Source organism: Triticum urartu, chromosome 4A, assembly GCF_056163025.1.
Source record: "Triticum urartu cultivar PI428250 chromosome 4A, HENAU_Tu73, whole genome shotgun sequence".
NCBI classification, from domain to species: Eukaryota; Viridiplantae; Streptophyta; class Magnoliopsida; order Poales; family Poaceae; genus Triticum; species Triticum urartu.
Window position 1 is genome coordinate 150,572,906 of NC_141876.1, and position 16,031 is coordinate 150,588,936.

Consider the following 16,031-nt stretch of genomic DNA (forward strand, 5'->3'; position numbering starts at 1 on the left):
TATCACTGGGCCCACTCGGTAATGCATCATCATAATGAGCTCAATGTGACCAAGTGTCTGGTCACAGGATCATGCATTACGGTACGAGTAAAGTGACTTGCCGGTAACGAGATTGAACGAGGTATTGGGATACCGACGATCGAATCTCGGGCAAGTAACATACCGATGGACAAAGGGAATTGCATACGGGGTTGCTTGAATCCTCGACATCGTGGTTCATCCGATGAGATCATCGTGGATTATGTGGGAGCCAACATGGGTATCCAGATCCCGCTGTTGGTTATTGACCGGAGAGTCGTCTCGGTCATGTCTACATATCTCCCGAACCCGTAGGGTCTACACACTTAAGGTTCGGTGACGCTAGGGTTGTAGGGATATGTATATGCAGTAACCTGAATGTTGTTCGGAGTCCCGGATGAGACCCAGGACGTCACAAGGAGTTCCGGAATGGTCCGGAGGTAAAGATTTATATATGGGAAGTCCTGTTTCGGCCATCGGGACAAGTTTCGGGGTCATCGGTATTGTGCCGGGACCACCGGAAGGGTCCCGGGGGTCCACCGGGTGGGGCCACCTGTCCCGGGGGGCCACATGGGCTGTAGGGGGTGCGCCTTGGCCTACATGGGCCAAGGGCACCAGCCCCAAGAGGCCCGTGTGCCTAGGGTTTCAAGGGGGAAGAGTCCTAGGAGGGGAAGGCACCTCCTAGGTGCCTTGGGGGGGAGGGAAACCTCCCTTGGACGCCGCCCCCCTAGGAGATTGGATCTCCTAGGGCCGGCGCCCCCCCTAGGCCCTCCTATGTATAGTGGGGGAAGGAGGGATTTTCATCGATGCCTTTGGTTGCCTCCTTCTCCCTCTCCAACACCCCCTCCTCCTCCATAGCGCTTGGCGAAGCCCTGACGGAGTACTGCAGCTCCATCACCACCACGCCGTCGTGCTGCTGCCGGAGCCATCTTCCTCAACCTCTCCTTCCCCCTTGCTGGATCAAGAAGGAGGAGACGTTACGCTGACCGTACGTGTGTTGAACACGGAGGTGCCGTCCGTTCGGTGCTAGGATCTCCGGTGATTTGGATCACGTCGTGTTCGACTACCTCATCCCCGTTCTTTGAATGCTTCCGCTCGCGATCTACAAAGGTATGTAGATGCATCCGATCACTCGTTGCTAGATGAACTCATAGATGGATCTTGGTGAAACCATAGGAAAATTTTTGTTTTCTGCAACGTTCCCCAACAGTGGCATCATGAGCTAGGTCTATGCGTAGTTCTTCTTGCGCGAGTAGAACACAATTTGTTGTGGGCGTAGATGTTGTCAACTTTCTTGCCGTTACTAGTCTTATCTTGCTTCAACGGTATTGTGGGATGAAGCGGCCCGGACCAACCTTACACATACGCTTACGTGAGACCGGTTCCACCGACCAACATGCACAAGTTGCATAAGGTGGCTGGCGGGTGTCTGTCTCTCCTACTTTAGTTGGAGCGGATTCGATGAACAGGGTCCTTATGAAGGGTAAATAGAAGTTGACAAATCACGTTGTGGCTTTCACGTAGGTAAGAAAACGTTCTTGCTAGAACCCTACTTCAGCCACGTAAAACTTGCAACAACAATTAGAGGACGTCTAACTTGTTTTTGCAGCAAGTGCTTTGTGATATGATATGGCCAAAGTTGTGATGAATGATGAATGACATATATGTGATGTATGAGATGTTCATGCTATTGTAATAGGAATCACGACTTGCATGTCGATGAGTATGACAACCGGCAGGAGCCATAGGAGTTGTCTTTATTTTTTGTATGACCTGCGTGTCATTAAGAAACGCCATGTAAATTACTTTACTTTATTGCTAAACGCGTTAGCCATAGTAGTAGAAGTAATAGTTGGCGAGCAACTTCATGGAGACACAATGATGGAGATCATGATGATGGAGATCATGGTGTCATGCCGGTGACAAGATGATCATGGAGCCCCAAGATGGAGATCAAAGGAGCTATGTGATATGGCCATATCATGTCACTATTATTATTTGATTGCATGTGATGTTTATCATGTTTTTCATCTTGTTTGCTTAGAACGACGGTAGTAAATAAGATGATCCCTCATAATAATTTCAAGAAAGTGTTCCCCCTAACTGTGCACCGTTGCGACAGTTCATTGTTTCGAAGCACCACGTGATGATCGGGTGTGATAGATTCTAACGTTCACATACAACGGGTGTAAGACAGATTTACACACGCAATACACTTAGGTTGACTTGACGAGCCTAGCATGTGTATAGACATGGCCTCGGAACACAGAAGACCGAAAGGTCGAGCATGAGTCGTATAGAAGATACGATCAACATGAAGATGTTCACCGACGTTGACTAGTCCGTCTCACGTGATGATCGGACACGGCCTAGCTAACTCGGATCATGTTATACTTAGATGACTAGAAGAGGGATGTCTATCTAAGTGGGAGTTCATTATAATTTGATTAGATGAACTTAATTATCATGAACTTAGTCTAAAATCTTTGCAATATGTCTTGTAGATCAAATGGCCAACGTAGTCCTCAACTTCAACGCGTTCCTAGAGAAAACCAAGCTGAAAGACGATGGCAGCAACTATACGGACTGGGTCCGGAACCTGAGGATCATCCTCATAGCTGCCAAGAAAGATTATGTCCTACAAGCACCGCTAGGTGATCCACCCGTCCCACAGAACCAAGACGTTATGAACGCTTGGCAGACACGTGCTAATGACTACTCCCTCGTTCAGTGCGGCATGCTTTACAGCTTAGAGCCGGGGCTCCAAAAGCGTTTTGAGAGACATGGAGCATATGAGATGTTCGAAGAGCTGAAAATGGTTTTTCAAGCTCATGCCCGAATCGAGAGATATGAGGTCTCCGACAAGTTCTTCAGCTGTAAGATGGAGGAAAATAGTTCTGTCAGTGAGCACATACTCACTATATCTGGGTTACATAACCGCTTGACTCAGCTGGGGGTTAATCTCCCGGATGACGTGGTCATTGACAGAATCCTCCAGTCGCTTCCACCAAGCTATAAGAGCTTTGTGATGAACTTCAATATGCAGGGGATGGAAAAGACCATTCCTAAAGTATTTGCTATGCTGAAATCAGCAGAGGTAGAAGTCAAGAAGGAACATCAAGTGTTGATGGTCAATAAAACCACTAAGTTCAAGAAGGGCAAGGGTAAAAGGAACTCCAAGAAGTACGGCAAGGAAGTTGCCATGCCTGGCAAGAAAGCTGCTGGGAAGAAGCCAAAGAATGGACCCAAGCCCGAGACTGAGTGCTTTTATTGCAAGGAAAGGGGTCACTGGAAGCGGAACTGCCCCAAATACTTAGCGGACAAGAAGGCCGGTAAAACAAAAGCAGGAGCTGCGGAATAAGCGGAGACTGGCGAAGGACGAGGTGACGATGCGCGTCGGGAATGGTTCCAAGGTCGATGTGATCGCCGTCGGCACGCTGCCTCTACATTTACCTACGGGATTAGTTTTAAACCTCAATAATTGTTATTTAGTGCCAGCTTTGAGCATGAACATTGTATCGGGATCTCGTTTAATTCGAGATGGCTACTCATTTAAATCCGAGAATAATGGTTGTTCCATTTATATGAGAGATATGTTTTATGGTCATGCTCCTATGGTGAATGGTTTATTCTTAATGAATCTCGAGCGTATTGCCACACATATTCATAGTGTGAGTACCAAAAGATGTAGGGTTGATAATGATAGTCCCACATACTTGTGGCACTGCCGCCTTGGTCACATAGGTGTCAAACGCATGAAGAAGCTCCATGCAGATGGACTTTTAGAGTCTCTTGATTATGAATCATTTGACACGTGCGAACCATGCCTCATGGGTAAAATGACCAAGACTCCGTTCTCAGGAACAATGGAGCGAGCAACCAACTTATTGGAAATCATACATACTGATGTGTGCGGTCCAATGAGTGTTGAGGCTCGTGGTGGCTATCGTTATGTTCTCACCCTCACTGATGACTTGAGTAGATATGGGTATGTCTACTTAATGAAACACAAGTCTGAAACCTTTGAAAAGTTCAAGGAATTTCAGAGTGAAGTTGAGAATCAACGTGACAGGAAAATCAAGTTTCTGCGATCAGATCGTGGAGGAGAATACTTGAGTCACGAATTTGGCACACACTTAAGAAAATGTGGAATAGTTTCACAACTCACGCCCCTGGAACACCTCAGCATAATGGTGTGTCCGAACGTCGTAATCGCACTCTATTAGATATGGTGCGATCTATGATGTCTCTTACCGATTTACCGCTATCCTTTTGGGGCTATGCTTTAGAGACTGTCGCATTCACTTTAAATAGGGCTCCGTTGAAATACGAGATAGGATCCATGTATGAAAACGAAGTATGGACTTTGACTGACTTGCCCGTTGAACGGCGAGCCATAGAAAATAAATGGATCTTTAAGAAGAAGACAGACGCGGATGGTAATGTGACCATCTATAAAGCTCGGCTTGTCGCTAAGGGTTATCGACAAGTTCAAGGGGTTGACTACGATGAGACTTTCTCACCGGTAGCGAAGCTAAAGTCCGTCCGAATCATGTTAGCAATTGCCGCATTCTACGATTATGAGATATGGCAAATGGACGTCAAAACGGCATTCCTTAATGGTTTCCTTAAGGAAGAATTGTATATGATGCAGCCGGAAGGTTTTGTCGATCCTAAGAATGCTAACAAGGTGTGCAAGCTCCAACGCTCGATTTATGGGCCGGTGCAAGCATCTCGGAGTTGGAACATTCGCTTTGATGAGATGATCAAAGCGTTTGGGTTTACGCAGACTTATGGAGAAGCCTGCGTTTACAAGAAAGTGAGTGGGAGCTCTGTAGCATTTCTCATATTATATGTAGATGACATACTTTTGATGGGAAATGATATAGAACTCTTGGACAGCATTAAGGCCTACTTGAATAAAAGTTTTTCAATGAAGGACCTTGGTGAAGCTGCTTATATATTAGGCATCAAGATCTACAGAGATAGATCAAGACGCCTCATAGGTCTTTCACAAAGCACATACCTTGATAAGATATTGAAGAAGTTCAATATGGATCAGTCCAAGAAGGGGTTCTTGCCTGTGTTGCAAGGTATGAAATTGAGCTCAGCTCAATGTCCGACCACGGCAGAAGATATAGAAGAGATGAGTGTCATCCCCTATGCCTCAGCCATAGGTTCTATTATGTATGCCATGCTGTGTACCAGACCTGATGTAAACCTTGCCGTAAGTTTGGTAGGAAGGTACCAAAGTAATCCCGGCAAGGAACACTGGACAGCGGTCAAGAATATCCTGAAGTACCTGAAAAGGACTAAGGAAATGTTTCTCGTTTATGGAGGTGACGAAGAGCTCATCGTAAAGGGTTACGTCGACGCTAGCTTCGACACAGATCTGGATGACTCTAAGTCACAGACCGGATACGTGTATATTTTGAATGGTGGGGCAGTAAGCTGGTGCAGTTGCAAGCGGAGCGTCGTGGCGGGATCTACATGTGAAGCGGAGTACATGGCAGCCTCAGAGGCAGCACATGAAGCAATATGGGTGAAGGAGTTCATCACCGACCTAGGAGTCATACCCAATGCGTCGGGGCCAATCAAACTCTTTTGTGACAACACTGGAGCTATTGCACTTGCCAAGGAGCCCAGGTTTCACAAGAAGACAAGGCACATCAAGCGTCGCTTCAACTCCATTCGTGAAAATGTTCAAGATGGAGACATAGAGATTTGTAAAGTACATACGGACCTGAATGTAGCAGATCCGTTGACTAAACCTCTCCCTAGGGCAAAACATGATCAACACCAGAATTCCATGGGTGTTCGATTCATCACAATGTAACTAGATTATTGACTCTAGTGCAAGTGGGAGACTGTTGGAAATATGCCCTAGAGGCAATAATAAAAGCATTATTATTATATTTCTTTGTTCATGATAATTGTCTTTATTCATGCTATAATTGTATTATCCGGAAATCGTAATACATGTGTGAATAGTAGACACCAACATGTCCCTAGTAAGCCTCTAGTTGACTAGCTCATTGATCAACAGATAGTCATGGTTTCCTGACTATGGACATTGGATGTCATTGATAACGGGATCACATCATTAGGAGAATGATGTGATGGACAAGACCCAATCCTAAACATAGCTTAAAGATCGTATAGTTCGTTTGCTAGAGTTTTCCAATGTCAAGTATCCTTTCCTTAGACCATGAGATCGTGTAACTCCCGGATACCCTAGGAGTGCTTTGGGTATACCAAACGTCACAACGTAACTGGGTGACTATAAAGGTATACTACGGGTATCTCCGAAAGTGTCTGTTGGGTTGACATGGATCAAGACTGGGATTTGTCACTCCGTATGATGGAGAGGTATCACTGGGCCCACTCGGTAATGCATCATCATAATGAGCTCAAAGTGACCAAGTGTCTGGTCACGAGATCATGCATTACAGTACGAGTAAAGTGACTTGCCGGTAACGAGATTGAACGAGGTATTGGGATACCGACGATCGAATCTCGGGCAAGTAACATACCGATGGACAAAGGGAATTGCATACGGGGTTGCTTGAATCCTCGACATCGTGGTTCATCCGATGAGATCATCGTGGAGTATGTGGGAGCCAACATGGGTATCCAGATCCCGCTGTTGGTTATTGACCGGAGAGTCGTCTCGGTCATGTCTACATATCTCCCGAACCCGTAGGGTCTACACACTTAAGGTTCGGTGACGCTAGGGTTGTAGGGATATGTATATGCAGTAACCCGAATGTTGTTCGGAGTCCCGGATGAGATCCAGGACGTCACGAGGAGTTCCGGAATGGTCCGGAGGTAAAGATTTATATATGGGAAGTCCTGTTTCGGCCATCGGGACAAGTTTCGGGGTCATCGGTATTGTGCCGGGACCACCGGAAGGGTCCCGGGGGTCCACCGGGTGGGGCCACCTGTCCCGGGGGGGCACATGGGCTGTAGGGGGTGCGCCTTGGCCTACATGGGCCAAGGGCACCAGCCCCAAGAGGCCCATGCGCCTAGGGTTTCAAGGGGGAAGAGTCCTAGGAGGGGAAGGCACCTCCTAGGTGCCTTGGGGGGGAGGGAAACCTCCCTTGGCCGCCGCCCCCCCTAGGAGATTGGATCTCCTAGGGCCGGCGCCCCCCCTAGGCCCTCCTATATATAGTGGGGGAAGGAGGGCTTTTCATCGATGCCTTTGGTTGCCTCCTTCTCCCTCTCCAACACCCCCTCCTCCTCCATAGCGCTTGGCGAAGCCCTGACGGAGTACTGCAGCTCCATCACCACCACGCCGTCGTGCTGCTGCCGGAGCCATCTTCCTCAACCTCTCCTTCCCCCTTGCTGGATCAAGAAGGAGGAGACGTTACGCTGACCGTACGTGTGTTGAACACGGAGGTGCCGTCCGTTCGGTGCTAGGATCTCCGGTGATTTGGATCACGTCGTGTTCGACTACCTCATCCCCGTTCTTTGAACGCTTCCGCTCGCGATCTACAAAGGTATGTAGATGCATCCGATCACTCGTTGCTAGATGAACTCATAGATGGATCTTGGTGAAACCGTAGGAAAATTTTTGTTTTCTGCAACGTTCCCCAACACTTGTGTGTATTCACCTTTGCTACGGTCAACCATCTCGCCACTTCAGAGAGGTCAATGATCTCCTCCTCGCCGACAAACACGTCATGTAGCAGCGTCCTTCAACTTCATCCTCTTCGTATCTTCTTCCGGATTGATTCTAGCCATGCCCTTGCCTTTTCCTTCACCTCTCCTTCAGATCCCATGAAGGACCCCGCCATCGTGAGAGGATTAGGCAGGCAAAGTGCTATCAAGAAGGGGGTTGGTTGTCGGCTCAAAGATAGAGTAATCTCGACGCCGATGGGAGTCAGAAAAGTACATTAAACCCTATTCTCCTAGGGTAGCATACACGCAATACACACATAACATAATACTATAGCGAATTAACGATGCATTTTTTTGAGACAATCTCGCGAAGCTTTTTATTAACTCATCATAACTTTTACAAGAATGAAAGTAAGATCAACGTGTTGGCCTAACCAAACATGACGACTAGCCCTTAAAGAGAGAGCATACTTCGCTAAATTGTGAGCCTCGACATTGAGCTCGTAAACTCATGACTGGAAATGCAACTATTAAAAAAAACCCGGACTGCTCATTGATTAATCTGATAATAGCACAATAGATTGTTGCGCTTCCTTGGTTGATATCATTAATAACAACCTTGCAATCTAATGCCACATGGATCCGCCTCTCGTATAGATCATCCACCAGGTCTAGAACCTTCGTAACTGCTAGTGCTTCAAGCGTTGTTGGATCAAAAATAATTGCAAATGCACCAGATAAGACCCAAGATGATCTCCGCGACAACTCCAATTGAACCACTCCTCGTAAATGTCGCATCAACATAGATCTTACACAAATTTTCAGAGGGTGAAGCCAATGATTTGGTCTTACTCTCCGCAAAGAAAAAAATGATTTGTTCTAACTGGAGTGACAATGACGGTTGTATTGGAGGGCTTGTCTACAATCTAAACATCTTATATAAATGTGTTGATGAAACCATTGGTGGATATCGGGATTTCAAAAATATCTTCAATTATAACCTTCCTCCTTGCTCCATACCGTCCTAAAGGAATATAACCTTCCTCCTAAACTAATACATTTTTTTTTGAGACAACCTCCTAAACTATACATGCCGTACTTGAGTGGATCCAATATACGCATGTACTTACTACATACACAATAGCCAGATTGAACAATCGGCCCAACCCAGCCCGGCACAAACTTCACTTCTCTCTCTCTCTCTCTCTCTCCCTCCAGCTGTCGTCTCCACACACCCAACCCCAACAGCCCGAGTACCCAACCGCGCCTCCTCTTCTGTTCCTCCGCCGCCGCCGTGCGAATCCTGAGGGTTCGTGGCATGGCTGACACCCTCGACATGTCGCTCGACGACATCATCACCAAGAACAAGCACCATCACCGCCGTGGCCGCCACAACCCAGCGTCCGCCGCCTCGGGAGGATCCGCGCACCCACGCCGCCGCTTCCGCAGCCGCGCCGCCACCCGCGCCGTCGCCGCGCCCTACCACCAACTCAGCCTCCCGCAACAGGTCCATTCCTCCTCCTCCCCCCCTTCTTCCTCGTGATTAAGTAGCCTCCAGCAACAGCTCACTCAAATCTTCTTTCCTCTCTCATGGTCGTGGGGAGCACAGGTGCCGCCGGCTTTCGGATATGTTGCCCAGCCGATGGCCATGGTGACGGCGCCGTCTGCCTTGGACCCGCCCACCAAGCTCTACATCTCCAACCTCGACTACAACGTCTCCAACGAGGATATCAAGGTCGCTAACGCTCCTATCCTAATTGCAGTCTTCTCTGCTATAGTTAATAATCCCTAAAAACTGCACTTTTCCTTGATTTGCTGTCCCTAACAAACTCCCCATACATTCAACTCAAGAGATTTCAACGAGTTCGTAGGCAATTCCGTCATCCGCAGTTCCTTTTTTGTAATGGCTTGCATTCTTCACTGACACAATCATGCACTGGTTCTAGCTTATGTATAGAAATTTGCTTTCTTTCACCGTCCTTTACTGTAGCTGTTAGCTGAGAGTTATTTATCTTTAGGCCTTCAGAGCAATCGCTAACTTCTCTCTGTTTATCGTCTCCTTCTCCTAAAGTTTCTCTACAATGTCCTGTTTACTTTGCTCAGGAACTGTTTTCTGAGATGGGTGAAATCCAGCGCTACTCCATTAACTATGACAAGAGTGGAAGATCAAAGGTTTGCACATGCACTTTCTTCACCTTGTATTTTGTTTGAATGGTCATGAACTCATGATTCATCTCCATTACTGGATCTCCATTTTTCCAGGGAACTGCAGAGGTCGTATTTTCGGCAAGATCATCTGCCGTAGCTGCTCTTAAGAAGTATAACAACGTGCATCTTGATGGCAAACCTATGAAAATTGAAGTCATTGGGACAAACATTGAGGCACCTGCACCCATACCTGCTATTTTCGCTTTGGCTCCATCTCCTGGAAACTTCAGTTTTCCTTCCAAAAGGTTTGTAGCATCTACCCCAGGTGCTATGCAGAAACTATTTATATTGTACAGTAGGACCTCAACATCATAGAAATAAGAGAATGCAAAATTTGCCAACATAGATGGGAGCTGAATTGACTCCCTTTTGAAGCAGCCATAGGTAGTTATCATTATGTTAAAACTTCATTGCCGTCTAAATCAAGAATTTCAACTGTGTATTACTCTGAATATTTTGAGCAAGTGACAAATCAGTAATAAATTTTGCAGTGGACCTGGAATGGGTGTTAGCGGTCGAGGATGGTCTCGTGGTGGAGGTGGCTTCAGTGGTCGCAGCGGAGGTGGGTTCGGTGGTCGTGGCCGAGGGCGTACGGACCGTGAGCGAGGGAAGGGAGGGGGTCGCATCCTGGAACTTTCTGCTGCAGATCTCGACGCCGACTTGGACAAGTACCACTCGGCTGCAATGCAAATCAGCTAAATGGATCTGGCATTGCATTGCGTGTGTTCTTGTTTTTCTGTAGTGATATATGGTCCTGACCTATATTAATTGGATAACGATCTTTATGCTAAACTGGCATGGTAGAAGGTAGCATTGGGTGATGAAAATGGAGGGGAACATGTGAGGTGCCATTCCTTCATTTGCAATATAGCAGGAGGGAGGGAATTGGTCTATTTGAGATGAAAATTTCTGAAGCTTAATCACATTCAGGTTCTGTTTGGCTGGTTTATGTCTTGTTGCTTCTTGTTGTTAGCTGATTTGTGGCATGTTGCTTCGACAGTTGATTGATTTGTTATTGAATTATTAGGGGAGGCTGCGGCCTTTGGTGATCTCCACCAGAGAAGTGGGGAGGCTGTGGAGAAATTAGAGTTGCAGTAATAAAAATCAACTCATTCCACGTACGCACATGTAGAGAGTAGTAGCCCTAAATATATGGAGTAGTATGTATAACTGGAGTGTACAATAATTGATAATTAATGTTCATGGATCACTGTCATCATGAATCAATCAAAAAGAAAAGAAAAGAAGTTCCTATGGATGATGGTTGCTGCGCACGAGGCGTCAGTCGTCCCTCTCGGGCGCGGGCGGACCGGACCTGTGATCGAGCCATGCGATGATGTCGAAGAAGACCTTGTCGATGTTCTCCGGCAGCTCGCCGGAGGTGAGGGCGTGCCACATGCCCGGGTAGAGCTTGAGCGTCTTGTCCGTGCTGGGCGCCTCCCGGCAGAGGAGCTGGCTGACGGAGGGGTCCGTGACCCTGTCGCCTCCCCCGTGCACGACCAGGAAGGGCAGCGTCACCTGCGTGAGCACCTCGCTCTCGACGCGGAGGCTGGCCCGGAGGAGCTCGTGCGCCGTCTTGAGCCGCGGCCGCCCCTTGTAGCAGTAGGGGTTGCGGCGGATCTCGTCGCGCTTGGCCTGCGTCCGGTAGGCGGCGCCGATGACGTTCCTGGTGGGCACCACCTTCCACGTCGGGATGAACCTGGTGACGGCCTCCAGCACCTTGATCACCGCCGGGTGCGGCTTCATCTCCTCCGTGATCTTGCACATGGGCGCCACCAGCACGGCCCCCGCCCAGTAGGACGGCCGCGCCCGGTGGAGCAGCAGCGCCACCGCGCCGCCCATGGACTCGCCCAGCAGGAACCGAGGCAGCTGAGGAGATTGGTTGGCGGCGACGGCGGCGGTGAAGTAGGCGTCGCAGTCGCCGAGGAGGACGTCGAAGGAGGGGACGTAGCCCCTGAGGCCGTCCGACTTGCCGTGGCCCTCGTAGTCCATGCCGTAGACGGCGTAGCCGGCCTGCGCCAGCCGCACCCCGGTGCCGCGCATCGTCACGCTGCACTCCACCGCGTAACCTGCATATGTCGATCGATCAATGATGTTGTAATGGTGCTAGCTAGCTAGATTAATCAGCTCCATCGATGAAGGTAGCGATCGATTAGCGTACGTACCGTGGCACATGAAGACGAGGGCCTTGATTGGTCTGGCGTTGGCGGGGAGCCACCGGCAGGTGAAGAGCTTCATCCCACGCGCGTTCTTGATGTATTCTTCTTCGTAGTCGTAGCCGTCATCAACGTTGTTGCCGCCGCTGCTGCTGAGCTTGGTCATCATCGATCTCTTCGACTCGTCGTGCAGAAAGAAGACAAACTTAATTATGAAGATCGAATTTGTCCGAAAGCAAGAGAGGAGATGCATGGGATGGGAGTACGTACGTATATATAGGTGATGCGCGGTTGCATGTTTAAACTGGTACGTAGTTACAGATCGATCGTACAAGGTGTGGACTGCGCGCGTTTCTTTCGTCATTTGTACGTGCGGACCAAGCAAATGCAACAGATTTAATCACCGACGTCGCAAATCGCAACCGATATTCACATACATACGTACGCGCGCAGAACTTATATTTATGGATCGATCATGGAGTTGATTATTACATAGACGGATTTATTCCCAACATTATATCGGTTCACTCCTCTCGACATATCCACTTCGAAGAACCATAAGGAAACTACTTCCACTTGTGTTTTCCACCAAAGAGGCCATGCTTCCCTCCAAAGAGACGCATGTGCTTGCCATGCTTGAACTTGCCGCCATACCCATAGCCGTAGCGTCCATGCTTCTTGAACTTGCCGCCGTAGTGATGATGGTAACCCGCAGGACGGTGGTAGTATCCGCCGTGGCCGTGATGGCCATGGCTCAAGTGATGCGCGCCATAGGCCGCCGCCGCCGCCGCACCGCCGGCAACAAGCAAAGATCCTCCGTGACCTGCACGATCGATATCCATTCATGATAGATCCATGGATCGAGTAGCCTAGCAAGGTATACGTTAGGTAGGTGGTGATCGATGGATAGATACGAACCGTGATAGCCACCTTGATGGTGGGGATAGCTGGAGGGTGGACACCCGTATGCTCCTGCTGATGGATAGCCATGCCCATATCCCTGTGGCTGTGGAGGGTAATAGGCAGGAGGGCATCCATGCCCGGCTTGTGGAGGGGGGTATGCAGGGTACGCGATGGGCGGAGACGAGTAGGCGCTTGGGTAGTAGCCCCCAAGGCCTCTGCTGTTGGTGTCGTTGCCGCACTGCTTGTTTCCACCTCCCATGGGGATAGCTCGACTGGTCGACGGTGTAGCTAGCTAGTTCATCCTGTCCATGTGCTAATGTTAAACTTATAGCCTTGGTGAGGTAGCACACCCAGCAAGCATCTCCTGAAATTCCTTCTCGATCGGAATCGCTAGCTAGCCACCTTTTGCTTTCAATGGACGGAGCAAGTTAACTGCGTACGTGCAGCTCCTCCTTTGGTGGGATTCCATTTGATATCCTTCTTTAATGCCAGAGATATTGCAAGAGTGTGTGTCGAACATATTCCATCTCGTTTTACATATGCTTCCCGTGTCTCATCTCGACAAATAGAAAACGTGCATCCACTTTCTCTATGGCCTCACGTACCTAACTTGATAATTCGCACGCACTCTCGACCTTTTTCGTGCCCTAATTAATTTATCGCCTCGAACCGAATCGACTATTCTACCACCATCTTATACTGTTCTATCAAGGTGTGTACCGCCCATGTAGTAGATTATAACACAAAGTACATCAACGACTTTGATGACATGTCTCGTAATCGCTGTTACGAAACCAACCTATTCACACCCTCCCCACTGCACACAGTTAGGGCTGAAATGTGTGTGATGTTCTAATCGCAACAGTGGCCGTGTGTGAAGTGTCAGGCTAAAAGTTAGGATACATCACACATGGTTGTCTTAAATCACTACTGTAGATTAGGTCACCGCACACGTAGTTGTGAACCGTCGCCTTGCCATGGTGTGTGATAAAGGGAGGTGGGTGGGGGTGCATCGCACACGTTAAGGCACAACCATGCACAATTGGTCGATAGGCTTGGTACTAAGGGCCAGTTCTTTTGGCAACTTAAAAAATAAGCCGCCTCCTCCTCAGCTTTTTCCATAAGCCGCCTTTCTTATTTATTGGGGCTTCTAAACTAGTTATGAAATAATTAATTTAGAAGTCTCAACAAATTTTTGGAGCGGCTTATTTTTTAAGCCGTCCAAAAGAACTGGCCCTAAATATGTGCGATGGGTTGACCGTTGAGCTATTGCAAACAATGAACCAGAACAATACACGTGTGAGGTCTGTCATACATCTCACATGATTTGAAGGGTAGAAACGTCTACGCTCGGACCTCTTATCACACACGATTAGAACACCCAATAACGTTGGATTGGAAAGTTCATTACACATGATTTACCAGATATAAATGTATGTGTCCCAAACACAGCACACATGATCCGACATATGCAATAGTGTTAGATAGGGTCATTCATCGCACATGATGTGGCGTGGGGAGCGTGTGGGTTACTTAGTTCATCACACATGTTGTCTACTACATAACTGTGTGTGATTGTTCGTCCATCCTACACGCTTTAGGCCTTCTTTGGTTCATAGGGTAGAAAAATTATAGGAATAGGAAAGTCATAGGAAATGAGATGACATGTATTTGAAATCATATGAATAGGAATATGAAAGAAGATGCCTTTTGGTTCACATCATAAGATTTTTTCCATTGAGTCTAGGCTAATGTTTATTTTCCTATGAAATGTGGAGGATAGGAAGAATTCCTCCATAGGAATAAGATTTCATTTCTATAAACCAAAGGGATCTAATATTATTTTTTCTATACAAATCCTATCTTATGAGATTCCCACAAAATTCTTACGAACCAAAGGAGGCCTTAATTTATAGCAATCATGTGTGTTACAGATGTGTTCATTGCCCACACACCTTTGTATGGAACCATGTGCAATAAAATAATTCAATGAACAGGTATATTAGTCTGTTATTTATTCCCTATAATAAGTAAATTCATATTTCATATCTAACAAATGTTCACCATGATATCCAACACAATATATTTCACTACATCATATGCCCACTAGGATTTCATAATTAACATCACAATACACCATATAGTTAGTATCACAGTACACAAGCACCAAATTAAACATGCGCCCGATAATCATTTCACATTTAACATTCAGAACCGAAAGTGGCATTATAGATGGTAAATAGGCAGATAAATCTCATCTGAATTTTTTTTGAAGCGGAAGGTAAATTTTGTGCCTTCGTTGATCTTAAAAATGTGCGCAACTCTAGGCCAGCGCATATGGATGATTGCCCGCCCGTCCTTCGCCCTCTTGAGGAAGACTTCAACATTGTACCGTAAGTGTTGTATGAATATCCTCCTTGCCTCTTGAGCATATATGTGGGTTCGGAGGTAATTATCAATGAACCGCTTTAGAAAGCACTGAAATCAAAGATATTCATAAATTTATTGTCTGAATATTAAAATATTGTGTGTAAGGAAAAAAATTAAGGTAACAAAGTTAGTACCATCCTATAGTCGATTGATGTTTTCTTCATTTCGCAAACAAAGAGTTTGTTGTTTTTTCTTGATGTTTCTTTATCCTAACAATCTTTCTATATTTCTTGACTTGAGCAATATTCATAGATATCTCACTACGTCGTTATTTTCAACTTTTTGAGGAAGCAGAAAACATAGTTTGTACTTCATGCAGAAGCACAAGTGTGCTTGACGCCAAAGTATCACTGTACTTTACCGGAAAGCACAATTATGCTTTCACACTATGTACTTCACACAGAAAATCACACATGTAAAAAACCCGAAGAAACAAAATCAAACTAAAAATCAAGAGAAACCTAGAAGAAACTAAGAAAAATCCAAAAACACACAAAAATATATATCTAAAAACACATTGCAGAAAACAAAAAGGCGTCTGCTAGGAATCAATCGGGGGATTTTAGCACCCTGATCAGTCGCTTGCTAAAGCATGGGGCCGTGATAGTAAGCTCACTTTTTTGATTGTATACCATCCTAGTTCATTCCCATCCCTGCATGTCGGCTGTGCACCATAGTTGGCTGCTCCTCAACACC

General features: G+C 47.0%; 3 protein-coding genes across 5 annotated transcripts; 1 reads left to right on the forward strand and 2 right to left on the reverse strand.

The window, feature by feature from the left end:
• The first annotated feature begins 8,792 nt into the window (after positions 1 to 8,792).
• On the forward strand, positions 8,793 to 10,795 carry LOC125551645 (THO complex subunit 4A). The gene is made up of 5 exons (XM_048714915.2): positions 8,793 to 9,145; positions 9,248 to 9,373; positions 9,742 to 9,810; positions 9,901 to 10,091; positions 10,338 to 10,795. The coding sequence occupies exons 1-5, from the start codon at positions 8,957 to 8,959 to the stop codon at positions 10,543 to 10,545; spliced, it is 783 nt and encodes a 260-aa protein (XP_048570872.1). The 5' UTR covers positions 8,793 to 8,956; the 3' UTR covers positions 10,546 to 10,795.
• A 190-nt stretch (positions 10,796 to 10,985) lies between these two features.
• Positions 10,986 to 12,403, reverse strand: LOC147975196 (caffeoylshikimate esterase-like). 3 transcript variants are annotated; one of them, XM_087518035.1, is made up of 3 exons: positions 12,273 to 12,403; positions 12,012 to 12,177; positions 10,986 to 11,915 (listed from the first exon to the last, which is right to left on the reverse strand). In XM_087518035.1, exons 1-3 carry the CDS (start codon positions 12,297 to 12,299, stop codon positions 11,128 to 11,130), a joined length of 981 nt encoding a protein of 326 aa, XP_087374161.1. In that variant the 5' UTR covers positions 12,300 to 12,403; the 3' UTR covers positions 10,986 to 11,127. The 3 variants fall into 3 exon arrangements, with proteins under 3 accessions (XP_087374161.1, XP_087374160.1, XP_087374159.1); XM_087518034.1 differs by having other exon boundaries at positions 12,012 to 12,207; XM_087518033.1 differs by having other exon boundaries at positions 12,012 to 12,374.
• Positions 12,404 to 12,430: 27 nt separating this feature from the next.
• LOC125551643 (uncharacterized) lies at positions 12,431 to 13,214 on the reverse strand. The gene is made up of 2 exons (XM_048714914.2): positions 12,921 to 13,214; positions 12,431 to 12,825 (listed from the first exon to the last, which is right to left on the reverse strand). The coding sequence occupies exons 1-2, from the start codon at positions 13,162 to 13,164 to the stop codon at positions 12,569 to 12,571; spliced, it is 501 nt and encodes a 166-aa protein (XP_048570871.2). The 5' UTR covers positions 13,165 to 13,214; the 3' UTR covers positions 12,431 to 12,568.
• Between the last annotated feature and the right edge of the window lie 2,817 nt (positions 13,215 to 16,031).